General features: G+C 37.3%; 1 protein-coding gene across 7 annotated transcripts; it reads right to left on the reverse strand.

Moving 5' to 3' along the window:
* CLK4 (CDC like kinase 4) lies at positions 1-25,861 on the reverse strand. 7 transcript variants are annotated; one of them, XM_070793360.1, is made up of 14 exons: positions 25,839-25,861; positions 18,426-18,586; positions 17,560-17,626; positions 13,460-13,682; positions 12,282-12,372; positions 11,812-11,878; positions 8,308-8,424; positions 8,050-8,216; positions 7,756-7,850; positions 7,376-7,505; positions 4,528-4,610; positions 1,535-1,614; positions 748-838; positions 1-662 (listed from the first exon to the last, which is right to left on the reverse strand). In XM_070793360.1, exons 2-14 carry the CDS (start codon positions 18,526-18,528, stop codon positions 522-524), a joined length of 1,455 nt encoding a protein of 484 aa, XP_070649461.1. In that variant the 5' UTR covers positions 18,529-18,586; positions 25,839-25,861; the 3' UTR covers positions 1-521. The 7 variants fall into 7 exon arrangements, with proteins under 7 accessions (XP_070649461.1, XP_070649460.1, XP_070649462.1 ...); XM_070793359.1 differs by lacking the exon at positions 25,839-25,861 and adding an exon at positions 21,684-21,839; XM_070793361.1 differs by lacking the exon at positions 17,560-17,626 and having other exon boundaries at positions 25,839-25,859.

The raw sequence follows: 25,861 nt of genomic DNA on the forward strand, positions 1-25,861 counted from the left end.
CACAGTACTTAAAATTTAATGAAATTTCAACAGCAAACATTTCCTATGGGATCTGGTTTCTAATATCTTCCTACTGAGAGTTAATAATACTTATTACCTGTTCAACAACTACAGAAAAAAAAATTAAAAGTGTGAGGTATAGTCATTTAAGAATGAAGTAGTCAAGATTTTCTTTTACTCAAAAAAAAAAGAAAAGAAAAAAAATCACTTCAAAGAGTCAACTTTCATGTACAAAACACAAGATCAATCACAATTATCACTGGACACAAAGGATATTCCAAAGGTTTTTAAAAATGGTAATTAATCTCAAAAAAGAAAAATTTTAGCTTTTATATTTCATTCATTATCAAGACCATGTTTGCTTAATAAGATAATTATGCTATTGATACAAAACATACAGTATTTACACTTAAATGTACAAAATAATTTAATGTTTACAAAAATATTAGAATGTTGAGCTGACTGACACAGTCTTAAGTAATCTCTTCTAGAGAAGTATAGTAAGACCACTGATTTCCATTTCATTTCTTTTTTAATAAGTCAAAGAAAGGATGCTGCAATGCTTCATCCAAAGTAATTCTTTTCACTGGATCATATTCTAACATTCTTCGAACTAGGTCAAACAGTTTCTCATGTTCTTCATCATGACAAAGCATAAATTCCTGAGGAGAAAAATGATGTTAAAGAAGGACATTAAAAAATAGTTAAAAGTTAAAAAAAAAAATTTAATTCTTTTTTTTTTCTTACCTTCAATGGTTTGCAGCGTCTCCTAACATATCTACCAGCAGAACTATGTTCATCCCAATCTAGCTGATTATGATGAAAATACTTGCGTTTTCTACAGGAAAGAGAAGTCTTGGTTAGTTTAAAAGAAGATTCACATGCTTACCCTGCCCTTACCAGAGAACAGGGGTAACAGACAGAACCCTGAACCATAAGCAGCTCTCTCTATATACATAAGCACACAATTTCTAAATATCTCAACAATAATTATTTATCAGATATCTTAAACTATATCTTTCTTAATCTTGTACCCTATAAGGTTTTAGTATCCCACCTAAGTTGTTCCCAAATACCACATGTGTAACAATGCCAGCTTTAAAACCAGGTTCCTATAACCATTTGTGTAAATTCTGATGTCATTAGATGTGGAATGAGGCTGAAAATCTTTAACAATTCTATGGGTGACTTGTGATAAAGCTATGTTTTGAAACCTCTTATATAATATCTTATCCAAAGACATAGAGCTAGTTAGCAAAAGTGTGGAATTCAAACTAAGACTGATATGATTCCAAATCAAGGTCTTTTTACTACTCCATGTATTATTTTTGTATTGACCTAGGAAAACATTTAAGCAAAGGTTAGCCTGAGTATAAAAACACCATTTTATTTACTAGATCACAAAGTAAACACTGCATTACTTTTCAAAAAACTTGACTTCATGAAAAAAAAATCCAGAAACAAAGATGGATTTTCTGTAGTTTGAATACAGGCCACTGTATGCACCCAAGGGCTTTAATCTTAAGAAACATACCTTGTTTTCTGAATCATGTGTGTTGGTATGGGTCCTAATATTCGTTCCATCATTGCCAGGTGCTCTTTACTATCATGAGTCTAAAAAAAAGTAGGAAAAAGAAACTTAGCACGTTCCATTTCTGTACATGCAATAAAGGGAAACAAAACAGTGCTTCTGTAAAAGGACCAGGTTAGACAATTATACAATTCATATTACACTCCATTTCAGAGGACTATAACTGCATGAGCTGTATTATCTAATACAAGCCCAGTAAAACTGAAGTCTTTCTGAACTGGATCAGTAAGGGCTGTATAGCAGATGGTGAATAGGTTTTTAAAATGTATTTTATTGACATAGAGTTGATTTACAAAGTCTGAATAATTTGTTTAATGTAAAACTGAACAGTTTTTCCTTATTTATTTGTATTTATTGCAGTGTCTAAGATGCCTGGGGAAGATTACCAAAAATCTGTCTCATTTTATCAGCTGCTTAACTAACCTCCATTTACTGAATGGATAGCAACCCTGTAACACTTCCTAATCCTAGATAATAAAAATACAATCCCAGTAATTCTTACAACCCAGAGCTAAGTATGTGGGAACATGACTTTCAAGATACTACCTCAATATTATATAGTTCGTAAATGAGGAAACTTGAGCTGTGAATCCAAGTGAAAAAGTTTTATTCTTAAATCACATAGTAACAGAGTTTTGGCTAAAGTAGAATAAACTGTTAAACTGACAGCTGAAATAATACACTCCTTGAGCAGAGGCTGGCAATTTTTCTATAAAAGACCAGATAGCAAATATTTTAGGCTTGGATGGTCACAAATGGTCTTTATCACATATTCTTTTTCATTGTTTAAAGCAGGCATCAGGCAGGATACAGTTTGCCAACCTCTGGAGAGCAGTCTGTGAGCAATGCTTTTTAAACCCATTAACTACTGTGCCTAGGACACTGCTTTCAAAATGATATTCTTAATTCATGACAGGAATAAATAATACAAGCTCCATATCTTCACAAAGCACCTTAGCTGAAGACATTTTAGAGGGCAGAATCCAAATATAAACCGAATCTCAAACCAAAGTTAATAATCCATGCTTAAGATCCCAGTGATTTATAATTGTAAAACCATTTGAAAAATTTTTTATGTGTCAGAATGAAGAAAGCATGCACTGTGCTCAGCTTTTTCCTTGGCCCTACAGCTTACTACCACAAAGTCAGATACCACCTCCTAGGAGTGACGCAATAGCGACTTTCTAGATATCACTTTAATCTAGAGTACTTTTAACAAGCTCGCTACAGATCAGACAAAAGCATGAAGTGCCTCATAGCAGTAAACACATGTATTCTGCAACAGCCACCTAAATGACTTTTAATTCATCACAGCTTCCTCCTCATCCTGCACTGTCATAACCTCAAATCAACCTTGACAGAATTAGCCAGGAACTCCCTAACAGCCCTCACCCTGCCCAGAACATACTTTGATCATATTACAACCCTATTTCAAGTTCTTCAATGTTACACCACTTGAAGCTTTCAAGAGTTTGAGCTTTCAGATATTAAGTAAAATTATGAGGAAAAAATGTGGAGACCTAAATAACATTTTCGCCCTTTTACTTTGCCAAGTAAGGGCTTTTATCTTTTTAAAAATAACTATTATCTCATAAAAGGGACATTTTAATACTAAAAAAACACCAAAAAACAAAACCACCAAACAACAAAAAACAAAGAGGGATAATTTCTACTTGAAAGCCAGAATGGCAACTCTACAAAATCGTTTTCATTTTAGACCAGTCTGTATCTGGAAACCACTGACTTGTAGGATCAGCGAAGAACTAACTCATTGGAAAAGACCCTGATGCTGGGAAAGATTGGAGGCAGGAGAAGGGGACGACAGAGGATGAGATGGTTGAATTTTATCACTGACTCAATAGACATGTATTTGAATAAGCTTTAGGAGGGCAGGGAAGCTTGGCACACTGCAGTCCCTGGGGTTGCAGAGTTGGACATGACTGAGGGACTGAACTGAACTGACTTGTAGGGTAAAACACATATCTTTCTATGGCAAACAAGTACACTACAAGTGTCAGTACTTGCCTATTGACACTATTTTTCTATGTATCCAAAACACTTGATAGCACTATTCATTCTTCCTCAACTAGAGTACCCTTCTGTATGCCTGCTGCATTTATGAACACAATTTCTTCTTCCTGATATGGCCATCACACACTCTCTAGCTTTATGACAAACTCCTACTCCTCCTCATAGCATGGACTAAACTCTCTACTCCTCAGTGATGCCTTCTCTAAGGAAACTTAACTGTTCCGTTTCTGGGTTTCCACCACACTTTTTACATTGTTCCATTTTAACAAATAGCACATTATACTCTTCACAGTTCTTGCATTATCTATCTTGTGTATGACTTTCTTGAGGACAGAGATACTGTCTTCATTTTTGTACACATAGTGCTTAGAAATGTGCCTAACATGTCACAGATGCTTAATACAACGTACTGTTTCTGAATTCTTTTAAAAAACAAGTGCAACATAACCGGAACTGAATGAAAACTGACCACAGATACACTAATTTAAATTTATGAAAGCATGTCACACACACAAAAAATGGATCACATTCACATGAACCATGTTTTTCGTATTCAATAGGAACCATATGTTTAAAATCTCCAATCACATGCAGAGTGAATTATGACCATTCACTCAGAGTAGTATTTCATTCCATTATGGTTTTAGAGGATGACTACTTTGCATATGCAAATTTTAATCTTAAGAATACTGACACACAATGGCAACTTTTCAAAACAGAAACCAAAACTTCAACAGGCCTTTAACATTTAAAGCTCACTATAGAGCCGTGCAACTAGAGGAACCCCTGCTCACCATAACTAGAGAAAGCCTGTACATAGAGCAATGAAGACCCAGTGCAGCCGAAAATACATACATACATACATAAAGCAAAGAATTAGTAAATAACATTTAGTAAATACATACCTGAAAGACTGTGAAACCAAGGTAATATTCAATAAGAATGCAACCAATGCTCCAAACATCACAAGGCTGAGACCAACCTAAAGCTATTTAAAAACAAAACCAAGCATTTTATTATGTAACAATTTAACTGTTAATACACTAAATCTTTTCCTGTGTGGGTGCTCTCTTTATACAGCCCATTTAGAAGAATGATAGTAAATCCACAGCTTATGTTTTTAGTTTTATATCAAACATTATTCAGTATCCTTTGAGTCCTCCATATCCTTATATCAAATTATAGTATTTTAACCTAGGGGAAGAGGCTTTTTATGTAAAACAAGAGACACTAGCAAATGTTTCATAGTCTTTTAATTGCTTGTGCAAAGAGGAACTCTGTTATATCCAGTTCATGGCTGTTCTATGAAACTTTACATTTTATTAATGCAAATACAGATCAACAATTATCCTCAGAATGTAATTACTAACCCCCTATCAATTATCAGCTTGGTATCTGCGTTTCTAGTTTCCATTAAAAGAAATACTGTACTACATAAATTATGTAGGAATTATAATAGATATTACAAATATTCTAAGCACCCATAAGCAGAATTACACAGTCATTTAAAAGTCCACACAGAGGTATCTCTATATGTACTTTCAGATTGTCTACACATGATCTATATTATACTTTCTCCTTCAGAACCCTCAACAGTAGTATTATTCAAAAAAGAAAAAGACACCTAGCCTTAAGTCTGTATTTAATTAGAAAGAAAAGAGGAAACCACACAGATGTTTTCATCTTTCAAAGTTTAAGTATTTAATACAACAATAATGTACAAAAAACCTACTTTAAAAAACATTTCAATTTCTTCCAGTAATATCACTGAATTTAAAGACAAAGAAACGATATATGCAAGGTATGATTCAGTTATTTTTGTTAACCCTTACAGGGCGTATCATTTGAACAAATGGAAGATGGAGCCTGTTTCTACTTACAGTAACAGTAACACATGAAAATTTTGCAAATGATTAAGAGCTTGGACCTAAGATGAAAGTTTTCTTTTGCAACCACTCCCTTCTCCCAGTCCAGCTTTCTAGCAAATGACTGTAACCTTCTGTAGCATACCACTGTACATCATCTCATTCTGTTATGGGTTAGCTCTAACACTCTTTGGAATTTCACGTCATTCAGTTTTACTGGAATTTCCCAACTTCTGTTTATTACCAACACCCAAGATGTAAGATCAACCGTCTTCCTCTTACATCTTCCTCTTCAATCTAATTCTGCCTTTATCTTCAGGAGTAACACTTCACACAAACACATAATGAATGCTTCTAATCTTTCCATCTCTTCATTTCTTCTCCTAAAGACCAAGAATGCCAGTTTCGGATTTATATCAGCTGTTTACAGCCTGGCCACCCATGGGACTGTATCAATACCAAGAATCACTATATCTTACCCAACCTAGAAAAAGGCCATTAACTGAGTGTAAGATACACTGCCGTTTTACATACCAATAACAAAGAAAGAAATGCCAATTGTTTCGTGTTCTCCCACAATGTTAAAATGTGGGCAAAAATCTGCTTCTTAAAATTGATAAAGCACAGCAAGTTATCTTTTATTTTTTTGGCTGCACTGCACAGCATGGGCACAGCATGCAAGATCTTAAGTTTCCTACACCCACTGCAGTAGAAGAGCAGAATCTTAACCACTTAACTGCTGGGGATGTTCCAACAAGTTTCTCTTTTTAAGCTCTGAAAATACCTCTCCACCCACATTTCTTTCCACACTATTCTCTTACCTTCCTTGCAGCCTTCAGTCCTCAACCATGAACATACTTTCTAAACTACTGCAACAGAAGCAGATTCTTTCAGACCACACTAAGCAGAAATCCTAGTAACATCAACCTCAAAGACAAGCTCTAAACCTGCACTGTCCTATGAAGTAGCCACTAAACTACACATCGCTATTTAAATCTAAAATTTAAATTAACTGGCCACACTGCAAGTACACAGTAGTCTACTTACGGCTACTAATGGCTACCATATTGGACAGTGCAGATGTAACACTTCTATCATCATGGCAAGTTCTACTGGCTAGTTCTATAAAATATTCTTAATTTCCTTACCCTTTTACCAATCCTCTACTCTAGATAAACACATCATTAGTTTGATTTCATACTCCTATTCTGAACTACCAGTCTTCTTGGACAAAAAGGTAAAAAGTGGAAAAGACTGATTCCATGAAAATGTTTTTTACTATCCAACCTCAGTTGAAACTTACATTCAGCCAAGTATTATGGTTATTCCATTTAACTATTATATCTCCCAGTGTCACCTGATCTGATTTTTCCCCGCTGTTTCCAAGCCCCTCAAAGTCGTCTTTGACTTCCCAGCTCTATCAACATGACCTGGTGACTAACATAAATTTTGAGGCACAAGATGCTCTTTCCCTAAGCTCCCTCTTATCATCCACCCTGCACACAGATGTATGCCCACTAGATCTTCAGCATTTTCATTACCACCAAGCTCTAGTGATGAGACAAAAATAGGTGTTCCCATCATTTCAAAAACCACACTATGATGTCATTAAGCCAACAGAACTTGTTCTCTTATGATCACATAAGACTGACGTGTTCAAAAATAACGACCACTTGGAATATCTTTACAGATGGTATCATATTATTCCCACTCAGGAAAAATAATTATAGCAATGACCAGACAGCTTTTATGGAAACAGAAAACATTTTCTGTACACTACTAAGAAAATCATAGCTATCCACCCACTACCTGGCCCCCACAATAGAAACTGTAGAGAACAAAAATATCTTTTTCAATTAAAGTATCAGGAAGTCTGGTGTCTACTGACCCAAAATGACCTCTGGAGCTCTGTAATGCCGTGTAGATACCAAAGTACTATGATGTTCATCATCGTATGTTGCACTTCCAAAGTCAACAACTTTGATATCTGTGTTTTTCAGTGTGCGTTCATCACGTTTCTAGAAAACAGTTGAGTAAACACAAAGTTCAATATATAAAATACTTTACAGCACTATTCCAAAAGGCTTGCCCGTGAATTGCCTTTTTGATTTTCAATATAACCCTTTGAGAAAGGCAAAGGATTACCCTTTTTGGGTTAAACACCAGGATATAATAAGTCTTAGAGGTAAAATTTCTCATCCAAGCATCGTATCAAGCTAAATTAATTTTAAAGATAACTACCGAAATTAACACAAGTCTTTAACTTACCATTTTAGAATTATATTTGACTACATAGTCAGACTTCACAAATAAAATATTTTCAGGCTTCAGATCTGTATGGGTTAATTTATTATGATGCAAAACTACAAAAGAACAAAAAGACATTATTAGTTTCACTCACAAATTTAATTTATATTGCGGGAAGGGAGGAGTGGTGATAGACGTAGGAATCAAAAAAAATTTCATCTTGTAATATGTGCAGTTTTAGCGACAATGCTTTGATATGTTACTTATATAATAAAAACTTTATTGGTATTTAAAAATTTAAGAAAGTGTACTTACAATTTATTGACTGGCAGATCTGATATGCCATTTGCCTGATGTGGTCAATTTGAAATGGCAGAAAGCTATTTTCTTTAATGAAATCATAGGTACTAAGTCCCAAGAGTTCGAATACAATACAAACATGACCATGATGATCAAACCATTCTAGCATCTGGACACATCGGCTAAAACAGATCAAAATAAAAATGATTCAGTTTATAGAACTCTGATTATTTCATGTAACGTGATGGATCACAGTTCCAAGTTTATACTTACAAAACACTATTGGGATCAGTACTATTTAAATGCTCTAATACTTGGATTTCTGAACGAGCTGCTTCACGATATCGTCCCACGTTTTTTACAATTTTCACTGCTACATGTATGCCATCCCTTAAAAACAAAATGAAAATGATAAATGTACAGGAGGTGGTTGAAGACATGCGTCCTAAAATAATCTTTCAGGGCATGTTATAGCAGCTCCTTATTAATGTTTTTTTTTAAAAACATTTTAACAAAATTCACTTTACATGGAGTGATGATTCTCTTAATACCTGTGAATGCTAATATTTGTTTCCAAAAGTTTAAATTTACTGAGATTTTTTTCCCCCCCTTTTAGAGGAGGATAAAAATATAAACCTTGAACAGAATATACTACTGCTGAAAGCATTTGGTCATTCACTAAGAGAGACTGATAAGAGACTGACTGTGACAGACGGTACACAGGTATTAGTGATTAAAAAGGCTTGTCCTATGTATCTCAGTTTAATGGAAAAGACAGACACAAACAACTTATCATAAAGGTTACAAGTGCTTGATATGGAGTAGACAGAAGAAAGAACCTATTGATTGGGGTTAGGGGAGTTTAGACATCTTCAGAAAGGAGGAGACACACAACTGAGCCCTGAAAGACAACTAACTGTCAATTCATTAGATTTGGGAGAAAATTCCAGCAAAGGAAACACCATCATTAAGTCATGAAGCCGAAACAATGTTTAGTTCATTCAGGGATGCCAACAGGTAGAAACAGCTACAATCTAGGGCAGTGTGCTTTAGACTGGGCGTCCATGTGCACGTGTGTGCTAGGCTGCTTTAGTCGTGTCCAACTCTTTGTGACCCTATGGACCGTAGCCCATCAAGTTCCTCTGTCCACGGGATTCTCCAGGCAAGAATACTAGAATGGGTTGCCATGCTCTTACAGGGGATCTTCCGGACCCAGAGACTGAACCAGGTCTCCTGCACTGCAGGCAGATTCTTTACCAACTGAGCCACCAAGGAATACTTCCTACAAAGTATAGAGGGAAGTGATGGTCAAGTGGTTAAGACACAGGCTTTTACTGCCATGGGTTCAGGTATGATCACTGATGATGAACTGAGATCTTGCAAGCCATGTGAGGAGGCCACCTCCACGCCCCCGCAAAGATACAGCTCTGAATGATTTTGAGGAAAAAGGTTTCCAAATCTGCAACTTCCTTTTGTCCTCTTTCCTAAAGCTGACTTTTTTGAAGACAAGCCAGCATTCAAACCTGTTTTCTTCACTATAGCCTTTTCATGTTAGAAAAGAAAACCTCATGGATGTGAAGATTGTATGGCAAGGTATGTGCCCTAGGATGTCAAAAAAAAAAAAATCTTTGAGGCAAACAAATTTTTCTAGTGGCTGGATAGCAAATCTTTCCAATTCGCTTAAGAAGGCCCTAATGAAGTTATAGGCTGGTAAATCATTCAAAAATTATTTTGATGATTATAAAATCTATGATGCATATATCTCAAGGCTTAAAAGAATCACTATAGGTAGCATGGAAACATATACACTACCATATGTAAAACAGATAGCCAGTGGGAATTTGCTGTATGATTCAGGAAATTCAAACCGGGGTCTCTGTGACAATCTAGAAGGGTGGGATGGGGAGGGAAGTTCAAGAGGGAGAAGACATTATGTATACTTATGGCTGATCCATGTTGATGTATGGAAGAAACCGACACAACATTGTAATGCAATTATCCTTCAATTAAAAATAAATGGATTTAAAAAAAGAATTACTACAAAACTGCTATGACAAAACTTCTTGTCTCATCTGTTTAATTGTACAGCCAAGTTTTCTAAGGGCTAATATAGCTATAAAAATGAAAGATGGGTAACAGTGTTAGTTAATGCTACTGTAGTAACCATGCGTGGTGAGTGCTTAGCTGTGTCTGACTCTTTGCAACCCCATGGACTACAGCCCGCCAGGCTCCTCTGTCCATAGGACTTTCCAGGCAAGGATACTGGAGTGGGTTGCCATTTCCTCCTCCAGGGGATCTTCCCCTCCCAAGGATCAAACCCAGGTCTCCTGTATTGCAGGCAGATTCTTTACCATTGAGCCACCTTGTGAAACCCATTTTAGGTCTAGTACGAAAATCTGTAACAGATCTTTGTGTACTTGATCAAATTGAGTACTATTAACTGGAGTGTCTCAAATACTCAAGTCTTGGAATCTCAAGATACTTTAAGAAAATTTTAATGGGACAACTAGTGAAATCTGAATCTAACCTGTAAATTAGTAGACAAAAATTGAAAATACACATAATATGCAAATATAGAGAATGAAAGAGTAAATACTATAAAATGTTAACATTTGTGGAATCTGGGTGAAGAATACATAGGAATTCTTTGGATTATTTTAGCAACCTTGATAAGTCAAAGTGGGGTTTCCCCAATAGCTTAGATGGTAAAGAACTGGTCTGCAATGCAGGAGACTTGGGTTCGATCCCTGTGTTGGGAAGATCCTCTGGAGAAGGGAATGGCTACCCACCCCAGTATTCCTGGCCTGGAGAATTCCATGGACAGAGGAGCCTGGCAGGTTACACTCCATGGGATCACAAACAGTTGGACACAACTGAATGACTAACACTTTCACTAAGTCAAAGTATTTCAAAATATCTTAAAATGTTACTTTATGTTCACATTTTTGTGGTAGAGAGAAAAGGGTGATAAAACAAGACATTCAGGAAAATGTTCTTTATGAAAAGTGGAGTAAAAATAAGTTCAAGGAAAAACCATTTCTAAGTAGTCAAGAAAAGTTTGTTCCTGGATGACAGGAAGTATGAAGCTATTGTACTTACATTCCCCCAAACATAAGGATACATGTTTACTAAAAAAAATCAACACTTAAAATAATCTGGAAATTATACCCTCAGTTATTTTATGATGAGAAAGTTAGATGTCAATTTAAAAATGTGCACTTTTCACTCAACAGTTTTACAAGTTTCACTTACAAAAAAACTTGCAACCACAGAATACATATTCTAGAGCAAAACATGAAAAATGAAGCAGAAAGGATATCAAGTAACAAAAAGGTTATTATAACCCAATCTGAACTTTATTCTGTAGGCTTTAAGTAATTTCTTCATAGTTTAAGAAGCTGACCCTAATGTGCAAATAATATCTTTTGGAAATAAAGGTTTTTGAACCAAGATTAGCCATGCTTTATTGTCTCTGCAGTTCAGAAGTAGGGTAAAGCACTCCAAATCTTTTTTAGAAAGTTAAGGGCCTACGTTCTGAGAAACTCCTCACTGGAACACTCACTTTAATTTCAATTGACTCCATCTGATAAGAATGTTCAACATTCCTGATCAAAATTCACATTCATAAGTAAATAAATCATACACAGTTAAAAGAAATTTTGAATACTTACACCTCCCAGGAAACACAGTTAACCAGTTAAATTCAATTTTATCCAAATTATGGATCCTTCCCCACCAAAAATATTAGAATATTCAAAAAAGAAAAAACAAACTTACATGTCATGATCAATGCATTCTACAACTTTGCCAAAGGCCCCTTCACCCAAAGTATCCACGATTTCATCTAAAGTGAGGGGGGGAGAAAGAAGTATAAGTACCTGAGCACAAATTATCAGTTATTCAAACAATGAAAGCTTAAGTGTGGAATATTTTCAAATGATCTCTATCAAAGCATAACTAAGGTTTCAGCACTCAAAATTATTTTATTTTCAGCTGTTACAAAAACAATTCAGACAGAGCTATCTTTCTTGCTCTAATCTCAAATTCCACTGATTATTTTGGAACTTTAGTAGAGTAGAAATATTTAAACTCTATAGAAAAGAAGAAATACAAAAGAACAACAAACAAACCCACGAAAAACAAAACAAAAAAGCAATGAAGAGTTCTTTAGCCCCCCGCTGACAAACTATTCTTAAAAAGATTATTCTGTCTGCAAAGTTTAAAAAGTGTTGAAAAATATTCTATACATCTTGCTCTTAGAACGTCTCCACTTTGACAGATCAGGTGACCCTCCTCATCATCCTCTATACTCCTGGATCTTTTCCTTCGGTGGCTCTTCTGGAACGGCAAGTGGGCAGCACCAAGATCGTCCAGCCAATCAATATATCAGAGTGAATTCAGGGCAGAATACGCAATTCATTCAGCGGGGAGATATTCAGGCATTCAGATAAGCACCAGGCCACGAACAGTTGGCAGGAGCAATTTCAAATTCAGTCCCCAGAAATTCACAGGGCACAGTTTATGTTACAGAAGAAAAACATGGCAAGGAACAGATTTTCAGATAAGATACTTAAAGTGGCAATAGAAAAAAAACAACACAATTGTCTCTTTAAAATATTGACTTAATTGAAGTCTGAAATTTAAAGAATGCAAATGTCATGATCTATAATCTCTTGTTATAAAATAGCATATGCTGTGAGTTGGGATGTCTAGTTTGTCAGAAAAATGTTCTGAAATGTCAATATTAGTTCAACAAATTTATTATTTAGCAATATTTTTAAACATACACGATTAAAATATAAGGGGACAATAAAGGCTAGTTAATTTCAATGTTCAATGCTAGTTCTATTGAAGAAAACTTGGGAAGGAAAATAATTAACTCAGTTTACTTATCAAACAAGTGAAGATATGTGAATTAAAAAAAAGAACAGGCTTTTTGGACATTTAACTTCCCATTCGGCACCCACTTTCAGAACTCCAACCTAACTAATTGGAACAATGATGCACTGTGTTATGGGACTGTGTTATATTCAGGATTAAATATCCACCAGTGCAACGTTCTATATTTGTTTCCAAGTATTGGGAAATAGGTTTCTTTTAGAAAAAAAGTTTGAGATGAAAGAAAAGATGGGTGCCTTTACTTTTCATAAGATTGTTATAAAGCATAAAAATATTTTTAATATTAAAATGATGAAACTCATGATCTGGTCTACAGAAAATGAGTAAATGTAGGTAAATGAGGGCTAACTAATATCAACAAATACAGATTAGTTGTAAGAATTTTGATACTTCCTTTAAGGATTCAAGTAATTTAAAGACAATTACATTCATACAGTATTATAAACTTTTCCAAACTTATTGGCCCAATAAGAGCTTTTACACACAAGTAAGTATCCACCCAAAATAAAAACAAAATGAATCATACCGAATGTGACTGATGACTTGAACAGTGTCTATTACGCTTCCTTTTAGGACTGCTTCTCCTGCTTCGGACTGAAGATTTACTGCAGTGGATTCGAAAACTGCTTTCAACGTCTCTGTGATAATGTCTAGGAACATATCTTTCGCAGTAGTCATTTCTGTATTCATCAATGTATCTCCGGTCCCGATAATCTCTCTCATTCAAGGACCTTGCTTCTAAATAATGACTGAAAACACATTAAAGTATTAAAAATTACACTCTTCATTCTAGAATAATATGGTTAAAAATAAAACATTCTCTCAAGTACTCCTGGTTTAAACAGCTAACTCAATAAAAGAAAAAAGTACAAACTGATGGGTCAATTTATACTTAACTCATAAAACTTAAAATAATTTTACTTTAACCAACAAGTAAATGTGTTCATATATTTCTACTAATATATACTACTATCAAGAAATAAAGTTTGAGTCAAATCATTCAACATATTCAGTGCTTACTTAAGAGTCCCTTTATCTTCTGATCAAAGTTAAGACCAAAGAAAATTCACAAAACTGCTCTTCTGAAATTCATCAGTCTTAGGATATACCCATCTGTAACTAAGCTCTCTTCCTTTTTTCAGAACTGTACACAATACGAGACAGGCAAAAAAGGATTCCTTTCTTAATGTAAGTGAATTTTAGATTTCTCTGGCACAGAGAATTCTCTCAAGAAAGCTGAATCAGAGCTAAAAGGAATCAAATGTATTTCAGCGCTTTCATTTTATAGATGGCTAAACCAAGATCCCTAGAAGGAAAATGATTTGCTATGGTTGAAGAGCACATTCTAAATTCTACTGTGTGTGCCAGCTTTACACCTTATCTATCCCATCTTCTCTCTTTATTTCGAGCTTCCTATATCCTCTGAGAAATAGACAACACAGTTTTTGAAGGCTGCTTCATGTGCCAAAGATATCTAAAATACATTCCTCTTAAATGGGAAAAAGATCTTGTAATTGCTTGCCTAGGACTACTCAACCCCCTGCTTCCCTGTGCATTTTGAGTTTCCTGTCATTCCTGCGTGAGAAATAAACAAGAATTCAGGGAAAATAGCATCGCCTGGTACCAGAGTGCTTAACTTCTGAATCTACATATCCCTTTGAAAATCTGATAAAAGATATGGACCCTGTCCCATAAGAAATGCATAAACAAAACTTGGTGAGAAATTTCAGAGGCCATGGACCTCAGGAAGCAAATGGATTTCAGTTAAGCAGCCTTGATCTGATGGAAAGAAAAAGACACACATTCAATTGGCCCAGTTTCCCGTCCCCCTCTCTACCTGGGATGAGAGTCCTCTTCAACAGAGTGTGAAGCTTCAAGAGGGATGCACATGGAGCACTGAGGGAGAGAGGGGACACCTGCCCAGTCAGACACATCAGCTAAAATAATCCTAATAAGCAATGGAGTGACAGATGTTGACTAGATTGCCCTCACCAATAGGTTTCTTTTCCCCAGAATATGCTGTCATTCTTTTTCACAAAGGAGCTAAATGGTTTAGGCAGAAGTAAAGGAGAAGCATCTCTAAAACTCCTACTCAACAGGGCTGGCATCAAATCCAGGCTGGGGAGATGCAGAAACCCCTTTTCCCCTTTCTCCAGTGTCAGCCTTAAGTTCTAGCCACTGGAGAAACAACTCAGGATGTTAGGGCAAGACTTTAGGTCTATCAGTTGCTTGGAACCATATGGGATCGACATCAAGCTAGACATTACTATACTCTGAAGGGCACCTGTTTAATCCTGTAAGGCATCCTTCCCATAAAAAGCCAAAATTTATCAGAAAAAAACTAACACTATCTTTAGCTGGACTGGTGCATGAGATTAGAGATGCTGATAACCATAATCTTCAGAATAACACACACCAGGGTGAAGTAATACCATGAGAATAAACTAAAAAGCTGAGGACTTCTTCAACCTGTAACAACCAAAGCTTAGAGATTACATAAACAAAATCTACAGAATTATAAAGGCTACATGGACAGAGTGAACAGGATGAACAGATTGATTTTATTTCTAAAAATATTCACTAATCACCCAGTGAATATTTCACAATAGTTCTTCAAAATAGCCAAGACTAATGAGGCTATGCTCATTCCTTTTTATTTCCACACAGGTCCTGTGGGAGATAAAAAATATATATGAGGCAAAAATCTCTGCCAACAAATTAATGACTCAACAATGCAGGAAATGCCAAAAGCCTATATTTGAGTGCTTAGGGTCACAGAGGGGAAAATCATCTCAAAATGCTTAAAACGGTCATGGAAAATCTCATGAAAAAGAGAAGAGTTGCATCTTAAAGGGAAATCAGAATTTGGACAAAGTAAAAAGTAGAAATGAGGGGAGAAAAATGGCATATTACCATCTTACATTTATAGAGCACTTTAACCACAGTGGCTCAGAGATGAGTTTGTCTACATATACTTAGGAAATAATTTCAGCAAGAGCAATTTTCAAATAGGGATGCATAAGCAAATAAGCTGCAAACAGATCATCCAGAATCTTGCATGCCAGCCTGAAGAGCTTAAAACAGTGTTTCTCAGAGGATGGTTTGTTTATTAACAATATCAAAATACTGAATTATTTAAAATGAAGATCCCTGGCCTCGGGTGAGGCTCACTGAATAATCTGGTAATATGCATTTTTAACATACCTCCAAGGTGATCCTATTCACACTACAGTTTGAGCATCACTTGTGTAAGGCTTGATACTCTTAGGTTACAGGGACTTTCCTGGCAGCTCAGCAATAAAGAATCCCTCTGCCAATGCAGGAGACACAGGTTCGATCCCCACGTTGGGAAGAACCCCTGGAGAAGGAAATGGCAACCCCTCCGGTATTCCTGCCTGGTAAATACCATGGACAGAGGGGCCTGGAGGGCTGCAGTCAGAAGAGTGCAGACACAATTTAGCCACTAAACAACGACAGCTCTATGTTACAGGAAGACATTTAAGGATACAAAATGAGTGTTCATAGCTACATCAGTTTTCCTATGCAGAATTAACCGATCAAGCCTGTAGAAAATGGGCAATTCACAGGCTACTTACGAATCAGGAAAATAAAGACACTTCACAATATATGTGAAAAAAGGTACAATAACTCATATACAATAAAACTGCTTATAAATCAGTAAGGAAAATACACTTTAATAGAAAAAAAGGCTAAGAATACAAAAATAATGTTCAAAATGAACTACAATTAAAAAAAATAATGTTCAAGTGGTAAGTAAATATATGACGGAGGACAAACTCAACAGAAATTTAAAAATTCAAATGATAACAAAGCACTATTCTTGGCATTTCAAAATAACCAAGACTGATGAGAGAATGAAGGAGCAAGTTGTAGGGAATATAACTTGGTACAAACTTTCTGGAAAAATACATGAATATGTAGCAAGAGTCTTCTAAGAGTTCACACTCTGAACTATCCTGTCTCTTCTTAGAATCTATTTCCAAGAAACATGAGAGGCAAAGATTTGTACACATAGGTATTTTTTAAAATAATCAGAAATAATTTTATATCCAAATAATGGGGGATTAGCATCCTATCAAGATTACCTTTATACGTTTCTGTATTTTTCATTTTTTCCAGTAATTTTATTAAAAAACACTCTTGTAAAGTTTTGAATCTTAAAAAGACTATTAGACTACTCCAGATTATGGAGAGAAATTACCACCAGACATCTCTGGTGCCAAGAAGAAACTATTAGTCTAGTGGTTATTGGACAATCATGTTTATACAGTTAATTATTACATAAATGAACTGTTCATCAATCATACCAGTTCTTTTTTACCTACATAATGCATAATAAACTTATGAATAATTAGTATTATGACATTATGCCTTACAGAGTATTTTGTATTTATTTTAATATAGGATACAGATATTCTCTATAGTACTGGGATACGGATATTTTCTATAGCACATTAATTTAGCTCAGGTCATTGAAATCCTGGCAGAGATTCTCTTTTCTCTTCATACAATGTAAAGAATGATTAGTCTGCATTGATTACCAATAAGCTTACTGTTCTGCAGAACAAGTCTGTTTTAGCATGGAAAAGGAAAAAAATTACATACTGTTTTTTAAAGTAACCCCAGCTGGCTAATTTAGAAAGCAATCTGGCAAACAGTCCCAATGGAACATCTGCACAAAACAAGGAGAAAACATAGAACCAACAAAAACAAATGAGAAAGGGAAATTCATGGAGGACAAAATGAAAGAAACTACTCACCTAGGCTTTGTTTAATCATTTAGGAACTTTACAAAATTCCTCCAATTCTACATAAATGTATTACCTCCAAATTTTACACTGGTAAAAATACACTAAAACAGGACACATGCCATTTGGTATTTTTATTGCGGCCCTTCCCTAAATTACTGGCTACTGCCTACGCAAAGGAATGGTTCTTAAAACAGCCAAGCTTCGAAAAATTCCAAATATATTTACTGGTCTTATCTACAATACAGCATAAGCAACTAATCCCCAAAGCATGTTAACATTCTCACAGGGCACACTATTTTTCTAATCTGGGTAACTCTCCCCACCCTTCATTCTCTCTCATTTGTGGAGCCCTAAATAAGTGCCCAATGTACACATCTGCCTAGTATTCACATACAAATTGAAGGCACCTGCTGGTCCTTTAATCACTCACTTCACTCGTGTGTGTCCTATCACTTTTGTGTCTCGTTTCACACAACTACGTTACTGGCAGCAAGACTCGGTCAACTATCTCCCATAGGTCCTAAATGGATTCATGAGGGTTGGCACTCTGTTCTACTCACAGTAATGTCTAGCATATAACAGGCACTCAGGAAATCTTTTCTGAATGAGTATTTGTTGACGGATTTATAAAAACAATTTGACAGATGAAAGCTATACAAGCTAATGGCAAATCATTTAAACTATTTGTGTTAAAATGGTAGTAGTTCAAGAGTAATTTACCAATCAGATTCTTTAAACTGGTGATGTGGTTTACAATATCTGTTCTCTTGCGTACTGCTGTGGGATCTCCTCTTCCGTTTGTGACTTCCACTGTAGCTTTCATGTCCCCAGCTTTCTCTGCTATCCCAATCAGGGCAGTGAGTTCTTTTGGAATGCCGCATCTGTTAATGGAAATGAAAAGTGAGTTGTGGAATCAGATGGCTTGTTTACTAAATACAGTACTTTACATTAATATTGATTAAATACAAAAACACCCAAGACATGGGGTCGCAGAGGTTCTAAAATGTTTGTAGGTAATGTTTCCCAAGGCATGGGGGCACTACCCCACTGGTATGTCAGATGATTGATTCTAAGTGGCACACAGATCCTGGTACTAAATAACAATGTGAGACCTTAATACTTTCTTTTTCAATTCTTCTGGATAAATTCTCAGTTCGGTGCTTGTCTTCAACTAACATTCGCTAACTGCTATTTTAAAAATAAAGAGTCAGGATTCAGGCTTAGAGTCTTTTCTCTTGTGTCTCCCATCTTGGCAGGCGGATGCTTTACCACTGAGACATCTGGGAAGCTTTCTTACCTTTTTCCTATGGTAAATTGCTACTAACCTCTTAAATTATTGCTATTATCAAACTGTAGGTTATTGATGTTAACTGTAAAGGTGAGCTAGTTTAAAACAAGTATCATGCATCTTTGGCAAAACACTGTAACACAAATAACTGAAGTCAGAGAAATACTTAGGGATACTAATACAGGAGATGATTTTGTTTTAAAGGTAAAGAGCCACTAATGCAGATCCTTTTTCTCAAACACTCAAGAGTTCTATTCTCTAAATCTTGAGAATGACTCTCAGCTTTGAATAGAACTCGGGGTGTGAATAGAACACAGTATTCAACTGAGAACCTGAAGAGCAATAAAAATTTTTATGAACTCATTTCTTCTAACCACAAGTTTATTTTCAGATCATCCTACAGCCTTCTTAAAATTAAACCTATCTGTTGTAGATCTCGCGTGACTAAGAAAATGAATGTGTAAGGATGCGTATGGTCACACTGAAATCAGACAGCAACCTACAAACTTCATTAGGTTTTTCAAGATCTGTATTCTAACAAGTCATCCCTATCTGCCTCTCCACATCTTAGCTCTTTCACAAAGCAGATTTGTTTTTAACAGATGTCCAAACTCTGTTGAAGGCCGTGAGTTTCACAACCCAGCAAGGAGCTGAAAAAGGTAAACTGGAGCAAAGCCAGCTTAGTTAACCTCCTTCAGTTTGACCAAATGACTCAGTAACAAGCAAATGAATTCAAGTAACACAACTTAAATGATTTCAAATGGTTTAAGAAAGATTTTGAAATGAGGCATCTCCTGGGAGGTATTTCCTAATATAGGTAAAATGCCATCAGAGCCTGAAGCCACTAATATTCAGATCTTTTAACTCACTTCTCTTGCTGATTCTAACGCTATGCCCATCACACATACTTCTGATATGTAGCTTCTCTTTTAGCTTGCTTCAAAAAAGGAAGACAAAAAAAAAAAAAAAAAACAACAACAACAAAAAAAGGAAGACAAGGCACTGGTTAAGTCCAACAAACTCTACAACTCTAGTTAGGGTTCTCACTGGAAATTGGTAAGTGAGCATTTGGATTTGACCTATGACATATTCATAGGTCATCTGAATATGGGAAACTGAAATAAACCACACTACAAATTAAGGAGCAAAAAAGACCATCAGAAAAGCCATAAAAAGAACTGTATTTTTAGTGGAATTCTTCTGACCCTTTGATTACCCCAGTTGTATTTTAATCACATAGGAACTTTAAAACTGCTTAGTTAAAAAAAAAAAACAAACTGCTTAGTTAAGCATTCTTAAATCATACCAAGCAAAATCCCATCTGATGATTGATGCTTATTATTATGACTAATACACATAGTTTTTGCAAAACATGTCTGCTGCAGCTTTTTTCCTTCTACTGTCAGCCAGTCATAACTGGCTCACCTGTGAACATAATTCTTATATAACCAGTTATCAATGTGAAAATATTAAAATAAGAGACTTGGGAGACCCAAAGTTTTTTATTTCTCTAGCCAAGTTCACTACTTTCATTTTAATTCGTCTGTTAGGAAGCCCTCCTTCACTACTCTTCAGAAATATTTCCTCAGGAGGCCAAGAAAAGAATCCCAGACCCAGGTTACACAAATTAAGTTCCTTCACATACAAAACAAAAAAACAAAAACAAAAACCCACCCCCTAGAATTATTGCATTACCTCTACTTAATAAAGAACTCTACATGTTAGAATCATTAGACATCTTCCAATAAAAACACCAAATACAAAAAACATCAGATATGCTTATATCCCTCTTGGAAACCTGATTCTCTACTGCCTTTAACACTCTATTTTACCCAACAAATTTACATCTATATATATGGCTTTAAAATATCTATAAAGGTTAAAGTTATGATTAGATGGCTCCAAGAGGGACGTAACTGGTAACAAAAAGCCTGAAGGTGTATGTATGGAACACAAGCATATAAAGATAGCTATAAAATGAGATCAGGAGATTGACCCGGTCAGTTTGGACTGCTGTTTGCAAAGGACAGGATAAGCATACTACGGTTGCTTAAGTAATCAAGGACAATGTGATTCAAAAGCAACAGAAATGCAAATCTGCTGCAATAATGACACGCTCCACTTTAAAAACAGTTTGCACAATGGCTGAGTCTCTCCTATTTACATCTCATAAGCACGAGCTAAATTCCACCGCCTGGACTCGCAGACTTGCAGTTCCTCGGACGCCCAGTCCACAGTCCCAGCCTATCCGCCAGGGCACCTGGCCAGGGCCTTTGGCGCACTCAAGAGATTTGACCCCGGAAAATCCCCGAACGCTACCAACAGCTGAGGCCAGGCACCCAGGGGAAGGCTTGACCTAGGAGTATACTTGCTCCAGGCGGTTCTAGAAGGGTTCCTGACAGGTACTCACTCTGACCGGCGGGACGAAGCACGGCCTAAGAAGCCATGATGCGAGAGGCCTGGGTGCTCTGAAAAAACCTAGCGGCAGAGCCGAGGCCTTTTATCCCTAAGATTTTAAATCTACTATGACGCCTGGGCAACTTTAGGTTTTAAATGTCACAAGCAGAGCTGTGTCCCAAACGCACCCCGGTCGCCGAGGCCCCGAATCCCGTCGTTTTTCCGACACCTGGCTTCGAGACTTAGAAAACCGGGAAGCCGCCCAGCCCAGAGCACACTGCCCGAAGCCTTACCTCTGCAAAAACAAAAGGCCCTTTGGCCGCGAATTGTCGGCAAACCGCCGTCTTCTCTCTCCAGTAGCTGCGACAAACACCCTACAAAATGGCGGCCGCGCCGTCTCCCTACAACCCCCCGGCAGCCTCTAGCACCGCCCACACCAGGCGAACGCGCCTGCGTAACAGAGCTCCGGCGCTCCCTCTCCACCCCTAAGGGGCGGGTTCCACGTGACGTCAGGAATGGCCCCGCCCTCCACCACGCAGTTGTCCCCGCGGAGCAGTCACTGCCCCGAGACCTCCTCTGGTTGAGGCTGCGCCCTAGATTGTTTTCGTTCTGGGAGCACCTGGGTCAAACTGGGCGGAAACGCCCTAAACTTGTGGCGCCTGTCTGCAGCTATGGGAGGGATTATTCTGAATGCAGCACCTCTCAGCAGAGCCAACGAAGGCTCCGTTTCCTGCTCTTCCGCCCAAGTGGGCTGCACCATGGCACTTTGGCTGCCTGCCTTCCGCCTACCGGAGGACCTCAGTTCAGTTCAGTCGCTGAGTCGTGTTTGACTCTTTGCGACCCCATGAACCACAGCACGCCAGGCCTCCCTGTCCATCATCAACTCCCGAAGTTTACTCAAACTCATATCCATTGAGTTGGTGATGGAATCCAACCATCTCATCCTCTGTCGTCCCTTTCTCCTCCCGCCCTCGATCCCTCAACTCAGGCACAATCATCACGCAAGAGACAAGCCCCAAACCAGGTCCAGACTGGTGCTGGGGATAGTGTAATTGAGCCTGCTTGCAACTTCCTGTCTAAAAATGGATTCCGATAATTAAGAGGAGAGCCTAGGAAACAAGCTCAGAGGTACATATCTTTTTAAGGCCTATGCTCCTGAGAAAAACAGCAACAAAAAGAGAAGTTTTTGTTGAGACTCCTTACCTGTCTCCTGAGCAGATTTGGTAGCTAAAGTTTCCCTAACAAAGTTTTTCCTATTATTTACCCCTGTGGGTTTTATTCAAAGTATGAAAGTGAAATTGCTCAGTCGTGTCAGACTCTTTGCGACCCCATGGACTGTAGCCCACTAGGCTTCTCCATCCATGGAATTTTCTAGGCAAGAGTACTGGAGTGGGTTGCTATTTCCTTCTCCAGGAGTTCTTCCTGACCCAGGGATCGAACCCGGGTCTCCAAGCAGAATAATATATGAGAGCTAGTGAGCCCAGTTAAAATAAGGTATTTCATAGTTGTAAGAATCCCTGGACAGTTTCCTTGTGAGCTGTAAGTAAGAAAAGAGGGTCAAAATTTAAGCCCTGGGGAGCACTTACGGGGCAAGAAAAAAGCCTGAAAATGAATGATCAGAAGGAGAGGAGAACCAAGAGTTTGGTGTCAGAGTAAAGTAGTAAGGACGGGTAAGGATATGTGTGCTCCTTAAGTTAAGTGGTGTCTGACTCTTTGCAACTCCGTGGACTGTAGCCTGCCAGAGTCCTCTGTCCATGGGGTTTTCCAGGCAAGAGTACTGGAGTGGGTTGCCATTTCCTACTCCAGTATTCATTAGAAGGACTGAAGATGAAGCTTCAGTACTTTGGCTGCCTGATTGGAAAAGCCAGCTTATTGGGAAAGACCCTGATGCTGGGAAGGATTGAAGCCAAAAGGATAAGGGGGTGGCAGAGGATGAGATTGTTAGATAGCATCACCGACTCAATGGACATGAAATAGAGCAAACTCCAGGAGATAGTGAAGGAGAGGGGAGCCTGGCATGTTGCAGTCCACAGGGTCACAAAGAGTCAGACACAACTTAGTGACTGAACAACAACTCCAGGGGCTCTTCCCAATCCAGGGATCAAACTCCTGTCTCTTGCATCTTCTGCATTGGCAGGCAGATTTTTTTTTTTTTTTTTTTTTACCACCAGCACCACTTGGGAAGCCCAGGAAGCCCAGAGTAAGGGAGAGAAGGGGTTAAATGCGAAAAAGACTGACAGTGACAGATGCTAGAAAAGTGGCAGGAAGGGTTGGTGCTGAAAAGTGTCAGGATTTTGTGTTCTGACAAACAGATGAATAAAAGAGAAAGTCAGAAATCAAATTTGAGAGGGCAGAGTTGGGACTGTTGTGGGCTTAAACCAAATAGAATGAGTTTGTACCTTGTTGGGTGAAAGGAGGGCACTGCCATTTCATGATCTAATATCATAGAAAACGTGCCACCCACTTTGGATAAACTGAATTGTTATGGCGATTGTATCCCATGTCAAGAAGTGAAGAAGTGAAGTTGAAAAGATAATTGGAAAATTGGAAGTGAAAATTTGCTATCCTGTAGAATGAAACAGACAACTTTATTCTCCTCACCTGGAATAGCCACCATTTCTGCGTTTACAATTTTAAATCTTAGCCATCCTTCGATGTGTGTCTCTAAGATGCTGTCCCCGACTGCATTAGTTCCCACTCATCTCCCTCTTCTTGACTACTCCAGTTAGAGATGAAGCCCTCAAACAGTTGGCCAAGGCACACTGGTGTGCCTGGAGCCACCAATATACGCTGACCAATTTTGCCCGTAGACTGAAATGTATTGGTTCTACAACTGATTATACTTACTGTTTCAAGAACATGTATCAGTTAGGATGTTTAGCTGAGTAGACTGGGCCATCTTGCAAGGTAAAGTCAGACTCAGCTTGAGGCATACAGAGACATAAATTAAGCTGGCACCAAAGAAAACTTATCATTTTTGCTGGAGCATGAAAGATCTTTGTCTCATGAGGATCAGGAAAGTGGTCAGGAAAGTGCACAGTTTTGCTCAAACAGCAATATAAAGTTAAAAGACAGCCAAGTGGGAAGGACACCTACAGAGGGATAAATAGACCTCACAAAACATTACCCAGTAGCAGAGTCTGCTTTGTAGTTGTTGCTTTCTTGTTTTAGTGTCATTTTGAGTATTTAAATTTGTGTGCCACTTAAATATTAAGGTCTAATATTTGAAAGTGTGTTGTGATCAGGAGGAGGCTAAGAATGTCCCATGAGTAGCATTTCTCTTATTACATGTATGGTGCTCCTAGTTACTCTCTGCAGCTTATGTGCTTTGAATAGAGACAAAAACCTAATTCATATTATTTTTGGTGTCTTAGTGGCTACAACTAAGTACATATTTGCAGGTTGCTTATGAAAGCTGCTTTTGATTGTTTTGCTCAATTAAGTTGAATTAAAATTTGAAATTTACTCCCCAAATTCCTCTGCTAGTTGGCTTAATAATCTCATTTGACATCTTAACTCTTTCTATTAAGTCAATTACCTGGAAAGTGAACACCTTGAGTCAGAGGATTTAATGAGACAAATCTGTCTAAATTTCTCGGAATCTACTACTAACACCAAGGTGTCCCTGGTGGCTTGGTGGTAAAGAATCTGCATGCTAATACAGGAGACACAGGTTAATTACTGGGTTGGAAAGATCCCCTGGAGAAGGAAATGGCAACCTGCTCCAGTATTTTCGCCTGGGAAATCCCATGAACAGAGGCCTTTGGTGGGCTACAGTCCACGGGGTCACAAAAGAGTCGGTCATGATTTGGCGACTAAATACCAATGACTACTAACACCAGAAAAAACTGTCTAATCTGGTATCTTCATCCTAGTACAAGAACAAGTATGTCTTAAGAAAACCTTAAGGTAAGCCATATGTAAAGAAAATCTTAGTTTTGAAGACCAAACAGAGGAAAGTTCTTATTATGTATTCTAGCATATATATTCTACAGGTTTAACTTCAGACATAGGAAAAGCAGAGTTCTAGAGTAAAAGTCATCTCTGAAAGCAGAGTTCCAGAGTAAAAGTCTGTATTGTTATGTAAATTAAGTTTAACAAAAGCTTGTCATTTTTATGGAGAAACCTTTTCAAAGGTATAAAGCTTTACGGGTTTATAATTTCTAAGTTGTTAGTACTGATAATTTATATTTAATTATATGTTTTTGTGTGCTTTTAGCTATCAGTTTATACTCATTTATGTGCTAACCACTTGGTATACATGATATCATTTAATAACCTTAATAGCTCTATAAAGTGATCTTTGGTTACGGACTTGCATTCACAATTATCAAGTACCAGAACCAAGGTTCAATCTCAGGCTTTACTTGCTCCAAAGCTCTTGTGTTTAACCCATTCTACTGACTGCTTCAAATCATATAGCAAACTATTGATACATAGCGACTTACTTTACTTAGCCATTAGGGGAAAC

This window comes from Bos indicus, chromosome 7 (assembly GCF_029378745.1).
Source record: "Bos indicus isolate NIAB-ARS_2022 breed Sahiwal x Tharparkar chromosome 7, NIAB-ARS_B.indTharparkar_mat_pri_1.0, whole genome shotgun sequence".
NCBI lineage: Eukaryota > Metazoa > Chordata > Mammalia > Artiodactyla > Bovidae > Bos > Bos indicus.